Below are 12386 nucleotides of genomic sequence, written 5' to 3' on the forward strand. Positions count from 1 at the left end.
TTATAATATTTTTAATAGATTTCTTATTAAATAATAATGCAGTACATAAACTTTTTTGTAAGAATAAAAGAGCAAGAGAATTTCTCTGAATAAATTATCTCTAAGAAATGTTCTTTTTAAATTTATTGAAATATTATATCATATTATATGTATGTAATATAATGACAAATATACCTATATCAGCTTTAATAATTTATATTTTATTCAATTAATATAAAAATATATAATTTTAATAAATATTTAATTAATGAAAAAAAGCATATGCATTATAAATTTTTTTCTATTTAATTGATCTAAAATTCAAATTGATATACAGAAAAATATTTGCATACGATGCAGACTTGATGAGAACAGAACATAACATATTGACATAATTTCATTTTAAAATATTTACGTTTCACGAAATTCGTCATCGAGATACTCGGAGGAAAAAATTCTTCTTTCATATGACGGCAATAAATTTTCTAATCGACTCACAAAAGGCGAGTCCAAACTGGATCGATCCAGTTCGAGGGAAAGATTCTCCGATATCAATCGGTCGTAAACAGGCAAAGGTCTCACCCCGAGATAATCTTCTCTTGAACCGCTTCGAATCGGTTCGAGTCACTTTACGCCTCGAGGAAAAATCCTTATCATAGAACAGTGCGCATAAAATGCTCGATTCACAATACTCCGATTATATATTCGTGATGCAGTAGGCAGTAGATATCTTCGGTCATCGTGCTGAAATCTTGTCTCTTACATCATTCCACGTCCTTGTTTTATAAAGAATCGTTTAAATTATATCGTGTCGAGAAGAGAGTTGTACATTTTTCTTTTAGACAAGTGCAATAAATTTATAATCTTGTCGCCATCCTGTGTCCTGTATAAACACGGAAGCATCTTTCTTGTATTATAAAAATTTATTTATCTTTGATTATTTGAATTTATATATTACTCTGTGAATTCCCTAAGATATAGCAGTAAAGATTGCAAAATAAGCATCTTATGCTACTAACCGGAAAACCGATTATATATATATATGTTGTGTGCATATGTGTATATATTTAAATATTTACGTAAATAAACATAAATATTTTTATTGCATAGATGGGAAACATTGCTGAACTAACGATTTATTCTAACGTCATCGATCAAATGTTTATTAAAACTATATTATATTGTATAATAATCGCGTTAAATTATCAATAACTAAAACTTATTAGTTTCATGACTTTATGTTTTACTTAATGTATCGCCGTACATAGATTTAATAAATATTTGATTAAGAAAAAGCTACACTTATAACTCTTTCTTTTTTTACTACTATTAATTTGAGTTTATTAAATTGATATATATATATAGTATATATACATGTTTAATGCTGTTGAGAGATATTTTATAAAATAAATTATCGTGTGTTAGATTAATATTATTTAATATTATTTAAATTGTTAATTTTATGGTCTATGATACAGCATATAATATAACTTTCTTATTTGAAATATATTGGGATCACTTTTAATGTCAATATAATTAATATAGCTCTTATATATATTCGATATAACTTTGTACAACTAACTTACTTTATTCGTTCTCTAACAAAGGAAGATTTGCTGTTAAAGTATTTCAATATCGTGGTACTTTGAACTCGGACGCGCCGTCGATCGTCGTTGTCGGTTTCCTCTTATTCATAATATTCTGAATCTTCTGCCATTCACGGTCGAGCTCCGCTTTCTCGTTCTTCTCCTTATTATACTTCCTGGTGCGCCTGCCGTCGGCCATCTTCACACCGTACTGGAAGGCCGCCTTAGGTAACGCTTCCTTGTTATTCATATATTCGCTATATTCCTCAGGTGTATCAAAGTCCCAACGGCCGATCGGGCCCTTCTTGTTACCTAGATCCATCTTCGTGTAATCCACTTCGTCGTCCGAATCATCGATAGCATCTTGCATTTCGTCTAGACCTGGATAACATTCGGCGTAACCTTCTGGCTCGGCCGCTAGCTTATTCAACAATGCACCTTTCTTAGGTGCGTTATTATCTGTCGCAGCTACTACATTTTGTTGCAATACGCTTGGCAATTGCGGAGCATTTGCCTTGTCGTCGGTATCGAGATTAGATTCGGGCTTGTCAAAGTACGAGCCCTTCTTTTTATCGCGGGATTGGCTGTCCTTCTTGCTTGTCACTGTTGGCATATAGTCGCCGATGTCGCCATAGATACTATCGTCGGCGACCGGCGGCCGCGGTTGGATATCTATCTCGTTCTCATCGCCACGGGTCCGCCCGTCCTTCAACTTCTTGCCCTTTTTACTGTGTCGACTACCTTGGCGTAGGTATGAGAGAATCTGCGCTAGTTTATTAATTACTATATCGTTGGTCGTAAGAGTCGGTGTATTGTCGATCGTCGGCACGTCCGCTTTGCTCCTGATCAACGTCGTAGGTATGTCAACGTCGGCATTATCGTCATCCAGCTCAATTACGTATGCCATTCGACCCGGCGTAAATAACTCATTTCTTTCGATCTGCTTGGACTTCATGATCATGATAGTCTTGTACACGTTCCTGCCCATCTTTGTTTTAAATTGCATCTCGTCATCCTTTTTCTCCGGCTCTTTCTTCAATTTCTCCTTTGGTTTCACGAGTTTCTCCATTTCCTGTTCTTGCTCATGTTCTTTAGCTTCAATTTCACTGCGCACCTATGTTAAATACAAAGTAATTTTTAGCAATTAAAAGTAATTATCTGTCTCAAAAATGTAAGCAATTAAACTTTTAACTATGGCTTCAATAAAATCAAGAAACATAGTAATAAAGTTTAACGCCATATTAAACCTTCTGTAGAAGAGCGTAATCCAAGCCCTTGACCAAGTGAGTATGTTCCATGTCACCACCTAAGAATTTAGACTGCTGGATCATTTGCCTTCTGCGTTCTGCGGCATCCATGCCGGATTTCAAATCCGGCGCAACGGCTCGGTAAGCACTAGCATTGTTCATAGGATCTTCCGCTTGATAATCCTGATTGGTACCATCCCTGCGTTCCCTCGCGCGATCCCTATATTTTTCCGCGAGCTCTGCCATCTTATCCTCCTCCTGTTTTTTCAACTTTGCGTAGAAGCTCTTCTTCTTCCTCCGCAGCTCCGCCCGACTGCCCCCGCTAACTTGGGGCGTTTGGGCTGTCTTTGCACTCGCATCCCTTACTGTGCCTGGTACGGAAGCTGGAGTAGCTGAGGGTACCGACGCCCTCGGAGTCATCAAGAGTTTTCGAAAGTCGTCGTTCGTCAGGCGAACTGACATACTCATCTCTTCCTCCGTTTCTGGCATTTTGTCTGGCTATTTTTACTTTACTATAACAGAGATAAGGTTATGATCAATATAGACAGAATCTTGAAGGAATGTATGAGAATGATTTTGAAAATATTATAATAAACTATATTTACGTACCTTTTGTAAAAAACTGTAAGAAAAACAAAACCTTAACTGTATGATATTAAAAAAGTTATCTGGAATTAACGTCAATATTCGTGTATACGCAACAACACAACTAATCTCCCGTTTCATTGATATACACACTTACCTTCAGCGCCACACATAAATATGTCACCAGCAGATGATAAATACTAAATTTGATTGGTGTAAAAAATACAGACATTTTTGCTATTCCAAAAATATATTACACTTTTTGTAAAAAGAAATGGGAATATATTACAAATTATTTTTTTAAATAAATTAATAAATCTTTGTGATCTATGATTGCAAAAACTTTATTTTCTAAAAAAAATGCAAAGTTTATTTTCCTGATTATTTTTTAATTATATCCTTATTATTCTTCATGTATTTTATTTCTATAAAATATTGTTTGAGGCATAAGCAAAAATCAAAGTGTAAAACAAAATGGATTTATATTGTATTCTTTGTTTTACTTGTTATACAATGTATCATGATATCATTCACAATACTTGCATTGAATTTATACAAATGCTTACTCAGATATTTATTTGTTTTAACATAGTCTTCTTTTTTATAGTAACATCATTAAAAATGCTTCCCCGATATATTACTTTTATCATTTTGAAGCTTATTAAACAAACTATAAATGCAAATCAGCAATTTGCATCTTTCTTGTAACAATGTACATTATAATTAGTGCATTCAACTGTAAACAATCTTTTCCCTGAAGGATTTGCGATATAAAATGGAAATCCATCTTTCATTCCGTTACATGCAGCTCCAAATTCTCCTCTATTGTTCACGGTGATTACCCCACCGAAGAAAGTGGGATAATGCTGAGCGATCCTATTAATCGCATTCCTGGCAGCTGTATATGGCGTTGCTCCACGACGCATCTCCTCTACTGCCAAAAAACTACAAAAAGTATTAGCTTTAGTTTAATGTACTAGATACATATATAAAATGGACCCAAATGTTTCGATCCATATATATATATATATATATATATATATATATCCATCCATATATATATATATATATATATATATATATATATATATGGATAGTATATAGTATTTATCTCTCCATATCTTATAATATAATTATATATATATATATATATATATATATATTATATATATATATATATATAAAATTATATTATAAGATATGGAGAAATAAAAAACTATAAAATTAAAATTAAAATAGAATTGTAAATTTACAGAAATTAGCTCAATAAAAAATGAAAAATGTATTAAAAGGAATGATACCTCGGTAGAAACCGCAACATAATATCTCCGTCGCCAGTAGCAGCTGCCGCGCCAACTTCTTGATCAGCATATGCTCCAGCTCCCGGAATAGGAGAATCCCCGATGCGGCCGGGTATTTTGTGTTTGGCACCGTTCGTCGAAGTACCGGCCGCCGTACGTCCTTGCGAGTCTATTGCAAGCATACCGATTGTATCGTGATTTTCCTCGCTTCCTTCAAATGTGAGTTCTTCGTAACTATTATCGTTGTCTTGTATGTTCTTTGGCTTATACGGCCCGCAGCTGGTCGTTGGATCCGGTTCAACATTCTAAAAATAATGAGAATATTAATGAAATAATAATAAGAAATTTAGCTTCGTCCTGTACCTTCCAGAAATTGGGTTGACAATTATTTGTTTTCCATTCCGTCCACATCTGCAAGGATTTATTTGTCGTTAGAGATTCTTCCTTGAATCCCATCTTGACGGCGAACTTCATACCCAATTCCCCGCCCAATAAAGAATGTTTTGTGTGGTGCAGCACCTTGCGAGCCACCGAAATAGCGCTTTTTACGTTTCGCAATCCTCCTATTGCGCCTACATCCATTGTCACTCTGTCAAAGAAATATACTCCTTGAATATCATTGAATAATACAATTTCATTAAATAAAAGATGTGTCATTGCTTTTATTACCCGTCCATAATCATAGCATCCAGTGTAGTTTCTCCAGATTCATCTGGACTGCCACCAAATCCTACGGTTCCTCTGCATTGTTCCGCCTCACATAAAGTGCAGCCTTCTTCTATCGTGTCTAGAGCACTTTTCTTCTGATTATAGATTAGATCCCATGCTTATAAAAGATAATTAAAAATGTTTTTAAATTGTTATTTTGCACAAAACCATTGTTCATTTCTCTTGACAAGTTTATGTCAAAATATTATTAATATTTACCTTTTGTTGCTACAGTTGCATAATCCCAGGTGATCACTACCACAGGTAAAGAGGGATTATTGTTAGTATCAGCCTTGTCGATTGCATTGCTGAGCAAACAATCTTTAAAGAGAAACAAGATCCCTACAAAATTGGCAAGCTTCATCCTTCTTGCAATCTCTGGAAATGTGCAATGTTATATATGGTCTTAGATACAGCATGAACTTTTGTACAAAAGATAGTGGAGAGAGAAAATATCTTTGATAAATAGAGGATATATCTATATGTTATATTTATTGATACTTGCAATAACTAGATAAGATTATTCTACTGTAATAAAAAATGTATTGTTATTAGACTCAAAAGAATAGTGAATCTTTTATATCTTGAAATCTGGATTATCTTTATATTCTTGAAATATACATTATCCTAAGATATTTATAATTACAAAATCATCTTAACAATCATAATATAATTCTAAAATGTTTTCCAACTGAACTGTATAAAATATATTGGACTCATTTAAAAGTTTAAAAGTATATATAGGGTGTTCTAAAAGTATGCATTACTAAGGCAATCCTATATTGTGGTTAAAATTTCTGCGTTGTTTTTTTTTCTATTTCAAGATTATTGAAAGAGCAAACATTTCTTTTGTCTTCAAAATTTTTTCTCAATTCCCATTCTATTTCTAATACCACAATTATATACATACAGAATAAAAATATATTATACTCGTTCCATTAAGATAAAAGAAATTTCACAATAAAGACATTCTGTCCTGATGGTTCCGCAATATGGGCGTCAGTCGGCTAAACTTTTGTACACATATATTTATCACGGTGTGTATATGTGTATTGTGTCGAGTTGTGTAACACTTTTATTTATGCACACGGCCAAATAATGTACAAAAATTAATCATATATCATTATTGTGACAGCAGTTTCATATTTGGACTCATTTGAGCAAAAAATTTATCAATACTTCTCCACCGCTCATTTATACATGATCGCGCAAAACAGCTGACACAAGACAACTGACTAATTCTTATTATGTGCATAGGTTAGTGTCAGTGTTCTCATTCTACGGAATTGTCGAGAAAAAAAATCGAATGATCTGAGATAAATTCGTACAATAAAATCGTGTGATAACGTTTTATGCTAATTCAATACGCATCTCAAAGGTGTCACCAGCTGCCGTAATTTCTCAATTTCGATTAAGCGATAATGTCCTTCAAAAAGGATCTGAGATTGCTTGTAAAACCATACTACTTGATAAATATTTTCCTCAGTATCTCGTATATCTTTTCGAAGCGCATTCCTGTAATCTGTAATTATATATTTGCTCAAGATGACTGCGAGCTCGATGGGGTAAGTGTACAACAATATATTTTCATTATAATTTCAGAGATATCTCTAATTATATTTTATTAATAAATCCATTTTATAGAGAGAAACGGAAATTCTTTTCTTTCTTATGATTGTCATCATGATAAGGACAAGGAAGACTGGCAGCGTGACCATGATAAATTACTTGACATCTAGTTTTGTATATACAAAAATAGCAAACTTGATTCTTTGGTTCTATGCAGATGTGCGGATGGGCATTCTGTTTGCATTCATTTTTATACGTAAGACAAAAATACATGAAACACTAAAATCTTATGAATCTCAATGAATTATAAGTTATTGTGTCAAAAATAATATGTCACATTTATTCAGTATGTGGATTGGTACTGCCAGAACCAACATATCAAGGACCTGAAAATGTAATCTATTTACGTGGAGCCAATGGATTACAAGAGGAATTACGTGATACTAGAGTGGTCTGGCTGGTAGCATTTTATACAGCATGGAATCCAGCTTGTGTAACTTTTGCCCCAATATTTTCTGAGCTCTCTGCAGAGTAAGTGCTTTAAAACTTAATCTCTTTCTAATTATTGAAAAATATTCTGTCAAATTGCTGCATCAAGAATTTTTATACAGATATGCATTGGAAAATTTCAAATTTGGTAAAGTTGATATTGGAAGATATCCAGATGCAGCGGCAAAGTATCATGTCAGTGATGCCAGTACAAGCAAACAATTGCCAACATTAATACTCTTTAAAGATGGTAAGGAAGTAGAACGACGTCCTTACGCAGATCACAAGGGAAAACTTGTCAAATTTCTTTTCTCGCTAGTATGTATCATTTAAGGATATAATTTTAAATTTCCAATTTATATAATGTAATAAAATTCAGTCTTTTTTCATCTGTTTTTCATCTCCATCTTTCAGGACAATGTAAAGGCTGCGTTTGATCTCAATAATATTTATAATGATTGTAAGAAGAATCCTATTAAGAGAAAAGAGAAGAAGTCGCTAAAGGCAGAATAACAAAATGAAACATAGGCATTTAATGAAAAAAGCATACCTTCACAATTCACATCTAAGTGAATTTCAATTAGACAGCTTCTACTGTGTAGAAAAGCCACCTAGCGCATTATCTTATCCGAGTTCTGAAGAGTCCTTAAAAAAACAAGGAGTTGTAAATATATTTCGTTGCTTACTATATATAATCGATAATTTTATTTATATTCATATAATTATTTATGTATAATCGCAGATTGTTACAGCAGTATTGCATCTTATCTAATAATGTGAATGTGCCATATGTAAACATACAAAAGTCTTATCATTATAATTAGCATGTTATGTCATTTCCTTTTACAATCGTCACTTATCAAATCACATTTGAATAAGCTTGAATTGGGATATGAAAGCTAGCAGTTTTCTACTTTTCTGATCTGAATTATTAATCTTAATTCGTTTTATATCTTAATTAATATATGAATTAATGATTTCATATTTTATCTCCGTTATACTCACCTAATAAACTTTGATGAGATTTTTTGATAGTCAAATTATTTTTACAACGATCCTTTATTCTCAAGCAATTGATATCTTCTAAATTTTATTCTGAGAGGGCGTTATTGTTCGGCAGATCTTGCGTAAGTCAGTGTCTATCTCTAAATTATATTGTCAATGTCAAAATTCGATGCTACATAACCGCAAAGATATTTAAACCCAAAAGATAAAAGAAAACACGTGTATTATAATATTTTATTTCAAACGCAGAAATAATTTAATCTTATTATGGTTAATATCAATTTTATATTATTGCTAATCAAAAAATTAGTATACCTAATTAATTATAATCTGACATTAGATGGATAAACATACTCCGCCACTTTCATCCGAAATGAAGAATTCCTTTTCGGACGAAGATATGATCTCAGAAGAAGAAATAGATGAAATTATTGATGAATTGCAGGAGAGATATGATTACGATAGTGCAGATTCAATGTCGGTGAATGAAAACGACAGCGACAATCAGATGGATGATTCCTCGCAAAAAGATGATGCGGTGTACGTCTTTCGAGGTCATTCATCCAGTAAGAAGCTATTTCAATCTTTGAATGGGATAAATTAGTGATGAGAAATAGGAACTCTCATTATGCTAATGTTATAAAAATTTATTTCAGCTCATTCAGTGTTTTGCTGCTCATTGAGTAAAAACAGTGAGCTGGCAGCGACGGGAAGTGAAGAGGACAAAGCATATCTTTGGAACGCCATTACAGGTGAAATTATTCTTGAATGCACTGGCCATAAAGATAGCGTTATATTCACTGGATTTAACTACAATGATATGTACCTGGCTATTGGTGATATGAGTGGCATAATAAAATTATGGCAGATAAGTGACAAAGCTTGTGTTTGGGAGACTGCTTTAGATGACATTACGGTAAATATTAACTAATAAAGTTTTATATTTTTCCATGCATATCTATGTAACAATCTGTTAATAATCATTTTTTTAATAATTTTGTTTAGTGGATAAAGTGGCATAATTCCGCTAATGTCTTATTAGTAGGCTTGGAAACAGGAGGAATTCACATGTTTAAAGTTCCAGAAGGTACTTGCAAAGTCTTTGCACAGGGATATGGTGATAGAGTAGAAACTGGTGTAATTCTTCCTGATGGTATGGAAAATGAATATACTTTTAAATTTATTTAATAAGCAAAATATTATGTTTAAAATTTAAATCTTGTGTAGGAAAACATGCTGCAGTGGGATACAACAGTGGCACAATTCGTGTAATAGATTTAAAAACAAACACTATACTCTCTACTTTGTCCTGTCATCCAACAGAATTGCATGGACACTCAAGTGCTATCACTGCCCTAGACTGTCACATGAATAATAATTTGTTGATTTCAGCATCATTAAATGGCAAGACTATATTAAGCACAGCACATAATGGCAAGGTAATGGAAATTTCAGATTGCTTATATCTCTATCCTATATGTGTAAAAAATTATTTCAACACAAACCTCTTCTAAGCCTATTAATAGTTGAATAACATTTTTTTGTAAATAAAAGTTTCAAGTTAGTCGATTATGAAAGATTTAAGCTTTTTATATAAATGATTAATAGTTTAATAACTTCATGCTAAAATATTTTTCAGATAACTTGTGTACCTCAAGATTTAAGACCTTTTAAAGATATAGAGACTAGTGAAGGGGATAATGTAAATAATGTTAGCATAGAAAGTGTAGCCTTTTGTAAAGATCCTATGTTCCCAGTTGTTGCATATGGAACAATCGAACAGAATTCCTCTGGGAAACTTTACATATACGATCATTCTAAACAAGTATATATTGTATTCTTTATATATGTTTGCATATAAGTAATATATTACCTTTCGAGATATAAAAGCTGTTCTAAATCGAGATTTTTCTTTAGATTGTTAGGCATGTAGTTACACAAGAGGGAGGTATTACAAAGCTTGTTTGGACCAGTACATCGATATTGTTTACAGCAGGACTAGATGGTATATTAAGATGTTTTGATGCAAGAGCAGGTCGCTGTCTTAAAACATTCTCAGGTCACAAAGCGACTATACTCGACTTCTGTATATCTGAGTAAGTCATTGTACAGCATTCTCGAGCATTTAAAATTATTCTGATCGTGTCTTAAAAATTTATTTTCAAAGTTTCTTATTTGCAACATATTCGATATTTTCTATGATATTTAAGGATATATATATATATATATTTTTTAGTGATGAGAAAAAAATATTGACAGTTTCCGATGACAGCACCGGCAGGATCTTTGATATCTCGTCCATAATATAAAACATAGGCATTTAGGAATACAAATAATTTTTGTATATATTAAAAAAAAAACAGTTTATAAAATATAAATCTTTGTTTCTTTATAAATTATGAATAAAATTTCATTATTTTTATCTAATTCCTCGTGTTAGTTTGTCTTTGTACCATATTTTATCGAGCTCGTATCGTTTATCTTTCCACATGAAATGCGTCGGCGCATTTTCCTGACCGTTTTCGAAGTCGAAGAAAGCGCTAAATTCGATAGCTATATTCGACCTCACCAAACCAATCCCACCTGTTTTTTCTGGTGCAGGATGATACACTCTACCTGTATTAATGTTCATAAACAATTTTTGCGGCTCAAATGGTACCTAAGCAAATTACAGCAAAGCATGAATAAAAAAAATATAATTTTATTATAGAGATTTACAGAATTACCATTAGTAAATCATCTGCATGTGCGTAACTGAACCAATCCTCGTCTGCATTAGTTTCCACATTATGCTTCTGGATCACTTTTGTAAAAACCAATGGTAGGTCGTCACATCTCACATAATTCCTTTCCACACCACAGATAGACAAAAATGGAAAATCATCCATGTAACGACCAGTATTATTTATTTTTAGATGTTTAAAAAAAAATGCCAAGAATTTTTTGTCTGCAACATAGTTTACATAAATAATGATGCATATCCAATTAATATAAATATTATTGCATACCTTTAAAGCACGATGTAAAATTCCTTATGCGAACATCATCCAGAAACAACTGTAAACAAGAAATATTCCAATATTATTTGTGAAATGCTAATTTAACTATCAATGATAAAATGTTCGACTCAAAAATATAATAAAATAAAAAATACCATGCCTTGATGATCGATGTAGTAAAAGTACTCTCGCACACGAGGCTGAGGAGATTGACCTTGGACATATGTTGCGTAAGCCTTCTTAGAGAAAGAAAATTTTCGACTTGCAACAGAACTAATACGCATACGAAATATCGATATCATTTTAACAAATGTGAATTTAATAATAATAATAATCAAGATGTAACCTAAGACTTATAAAACTCTCTCTTTAATATCTAAAATAAAAAAATTATATAGAGGCAACTAAAAAAAAATAAAATTTTATTATAACAATGTAAACACAGATTTCATATTTATTACTTAAAGGAGCGTTAATTATTTATCACAATATTGTTCTACATCAATCGTATATAAAGTTATTTTTTATAACAACAAACATCTTTATTAAATGTCAAACTTTTTTCACGTTTATTGCAAGTTGGCATAAATCTGTTATATAATTTTATTTAATTTTATAAGTTTTTATTTTCTGCCAGAGTAAATCTATTTATCTCAACCATTTTCAATGTGCTATTTTACCGGAAACCAGTAAGCTTTAATTAGCGTCATCTAGTGAAATCTCGAACATCTTTTGAGACGTCATTTCGTTACCTACATGCAGACGGACAGAGAGAGAGAGAGAGAGAGAGAGAGAGAGAGAGAGAGAGAGAGAGAGAAATAGATAGTGAGAGATTCAAGAGATGAGATACGACGATAACGAAAAGAAGAGGTGGCAGTTTCTCGAATGAGAGAGGCGATTATTTTCCGCGCTCGTGAA

General features: G+C 32.4%; 5 protein-coding genes across 15 annotated transcripts; 2 read left to right on the top strand and 3 right to left on the bottom strand.

The window, feature by feature from the left end:
* Nucleotides 1-280: 280 nt before the first annotated feature.
* Nucleotides 281-3561, bottom strand: LOC126853101 (protein Red). 2 transcript variants are annotated; one of them, XM_050598554.1, is made up of 4 exons: nucleotides 3422-3561; nucleotides 2813-3324; nucleotides 1566-2679; nucleotides 281-862 (listed from the first exon to the last, which is right to left on the bottom strand). In XM_050598554.1, the coding sequence occupies exons 2-3, from the start codon at nucleotides 3299-3301 to the stop codon at nucleotides 1609-1611; spliced, it is 1560 nt and encodes a 519-aa protein (XP_050454511.1). In that variant the 5' UTR covers nucleotides 3302-3324; nucleotides 3422-3561; the 3' UTR covers nucleotides 281-862; nucleotides 1566-1608. The 2 variants fall into 2 exon arrangements, with proteins under 2 accessions (XP_050454511.1, XP_050454510.1); XM_050598553.1 differs by lacking the exon at nucleotides 281-862 and having other exon boundaries at nucleotides 1467-2679.
* A 301-nt stretch (nucleotides 3562-3862) lies between these two features.
* Nucleotides 3863-6882, bottom strand: LOC126853114 (N(4)-(Beta-N-acetylglucosaminyl)-L-asparaginase-like). Of its 4 annotated transcripts, XM_050598585.1 has the most exons (7): nucleotides 6053-6093; nucleotides 5753-5784; nucleotides 5626-5661; nucleotides 5368-5524; nucleotides 5062-5287; nucleotides 4699-5003; nucleotides 3863-4342 (listed from the first exon to the last, which is right to left on the bottom strand). In XM_050598585.1, exons 1-7 carry the CDS (start codon nucleotides 6070-6072, stop codon nucleotides 4081-4083), a joined length of 1038 nt encoding a protein of 345 aa, XP_050454542.1. In that variant the 5' UTR covers nucleotides 6073-6093; the 3' UTR covers nucleotides 3863-4080. The 4 variants fall into 4 exon arrangements, with proteins under 4 accessions (XP_050454542.1, XP_050454541.1, XP_050454539.1 ...); XM_050598584.1 differs by lacking the exon at nucleotides 6053-6093 and adding an exon at nucleotides 6735-6882 and having other exon boundaries at nucleotides 5626-5784; XM_050598582.1 differs by lacking the exon at nucleotides 6053-6093 and adding an exon at nucleotides 6317-6464 and having other exon boundaries at nucleotides 5626-5784.
* LOC126853120 (thioredoxin-related transmembrane protein 2 homolog) lies at nucleotides 6828-8369 on the top strand. The gene is made up of 5 exons (XM_050598597.1): nucleotides 6828-6971; nucleotides 7051-7231; nucleotides 7323-7506; nucleotides 7587-7782; nucleotides 7879-8369. The coding sequence occupies exons 1-5, from the start codon at nucleotides 6828-6830 to the stop codon at nucleotides 7975-7977; spliced, it is 804 nt and encodes a 267-aa protein (XP_050454554.1). The 3' UTR covers nucleotides 7978-8369.
* Nucleotides 8370-8597: 228 nt separating this feature from the next.
* On the top strand, nucleotides 8598-10896 carry LOC126853109 (angio-associated migratory cell protein). The gene is made up of 8 exons (XM_050598569.1): nucleotides 8598-8739; nucleotides 8810-9035; nucleotides 9126-9385; nucleotides 9475-9622; nucleotides 9697-9908; nucleotides 10109-10294; nucleotides 10387-10565; nucleotides 10706-10896. Exons 1-8 carry the CDS (start codon nucleotides 8737-8739, stop codon nucleotides 10776-10778), a joined length of 1287 nt encoding a protein of 428 aa, XP_050454526.1. The 5' UTR covers nucleotides 8598-8736; the 3' UTR covers nucleotides 10779-10896.
* On the bottom strand, nucleotides 10789-12293 carry LOC126853126 (UPF0598 protein CG30010). 7 transcript variants are annotated; one of them, XM_050598607.1, is made up of 5 exons: nucleotides 12149-12293; nucleotides 11624-11704; nucleotides 11478-11526; nucleotides 11196-11416; nucleotides 10789-11128 (listed from the first exon to the last, which is right to left on the bottom strand). In XM_050598607.1, exons 1-5 carry the CDS (start codon nucleotides 12176-12178, stop codon nucleotides 10889-10891), a joined length of 621 nt encoding a protein of 206 aa, XP_050454564.1. In that variant the 5' UTR covers nucleotides 12179-12293; the 3' UTR covers nucleotides 10789-10888. The 7 variants fall into 7 exon arrangements, with proteins under 7 accessions (XP_050454564.1, XP_050454567.1, XP_050454561.1 ...); XM_050598610.1 differs by having other exon boundaries at nucleotides 11629-11704; nucleotides 12149-12258; XM_050598604.1 differs by lacking the exon at nucleotides 12149-12293 and adding an exon at nucleotides 11930-12132 and having other exon boundaries at nucleotides 11624-11844.
* Between the last annotated feature and the right edge of the window lie 93 nt (nucleotides 12294-12386).

This window comes from Cataglyphis hispanica, chromosome 11 (genome assembly GCF_021464435.1).
Source record: "Cataglyphis hispanica isolate Lineage 1 chromosome 11, ULB_Chis1_1.0, whole genome shotgun sequence".
In the NCBI taxonomy this organism is placed as follows: Eukaryota; Metazoa; Arthropoda; class Insecta; order Hymenoptera; family Formicidae; genus Cataglyphis; species Cataglyphis hispanica.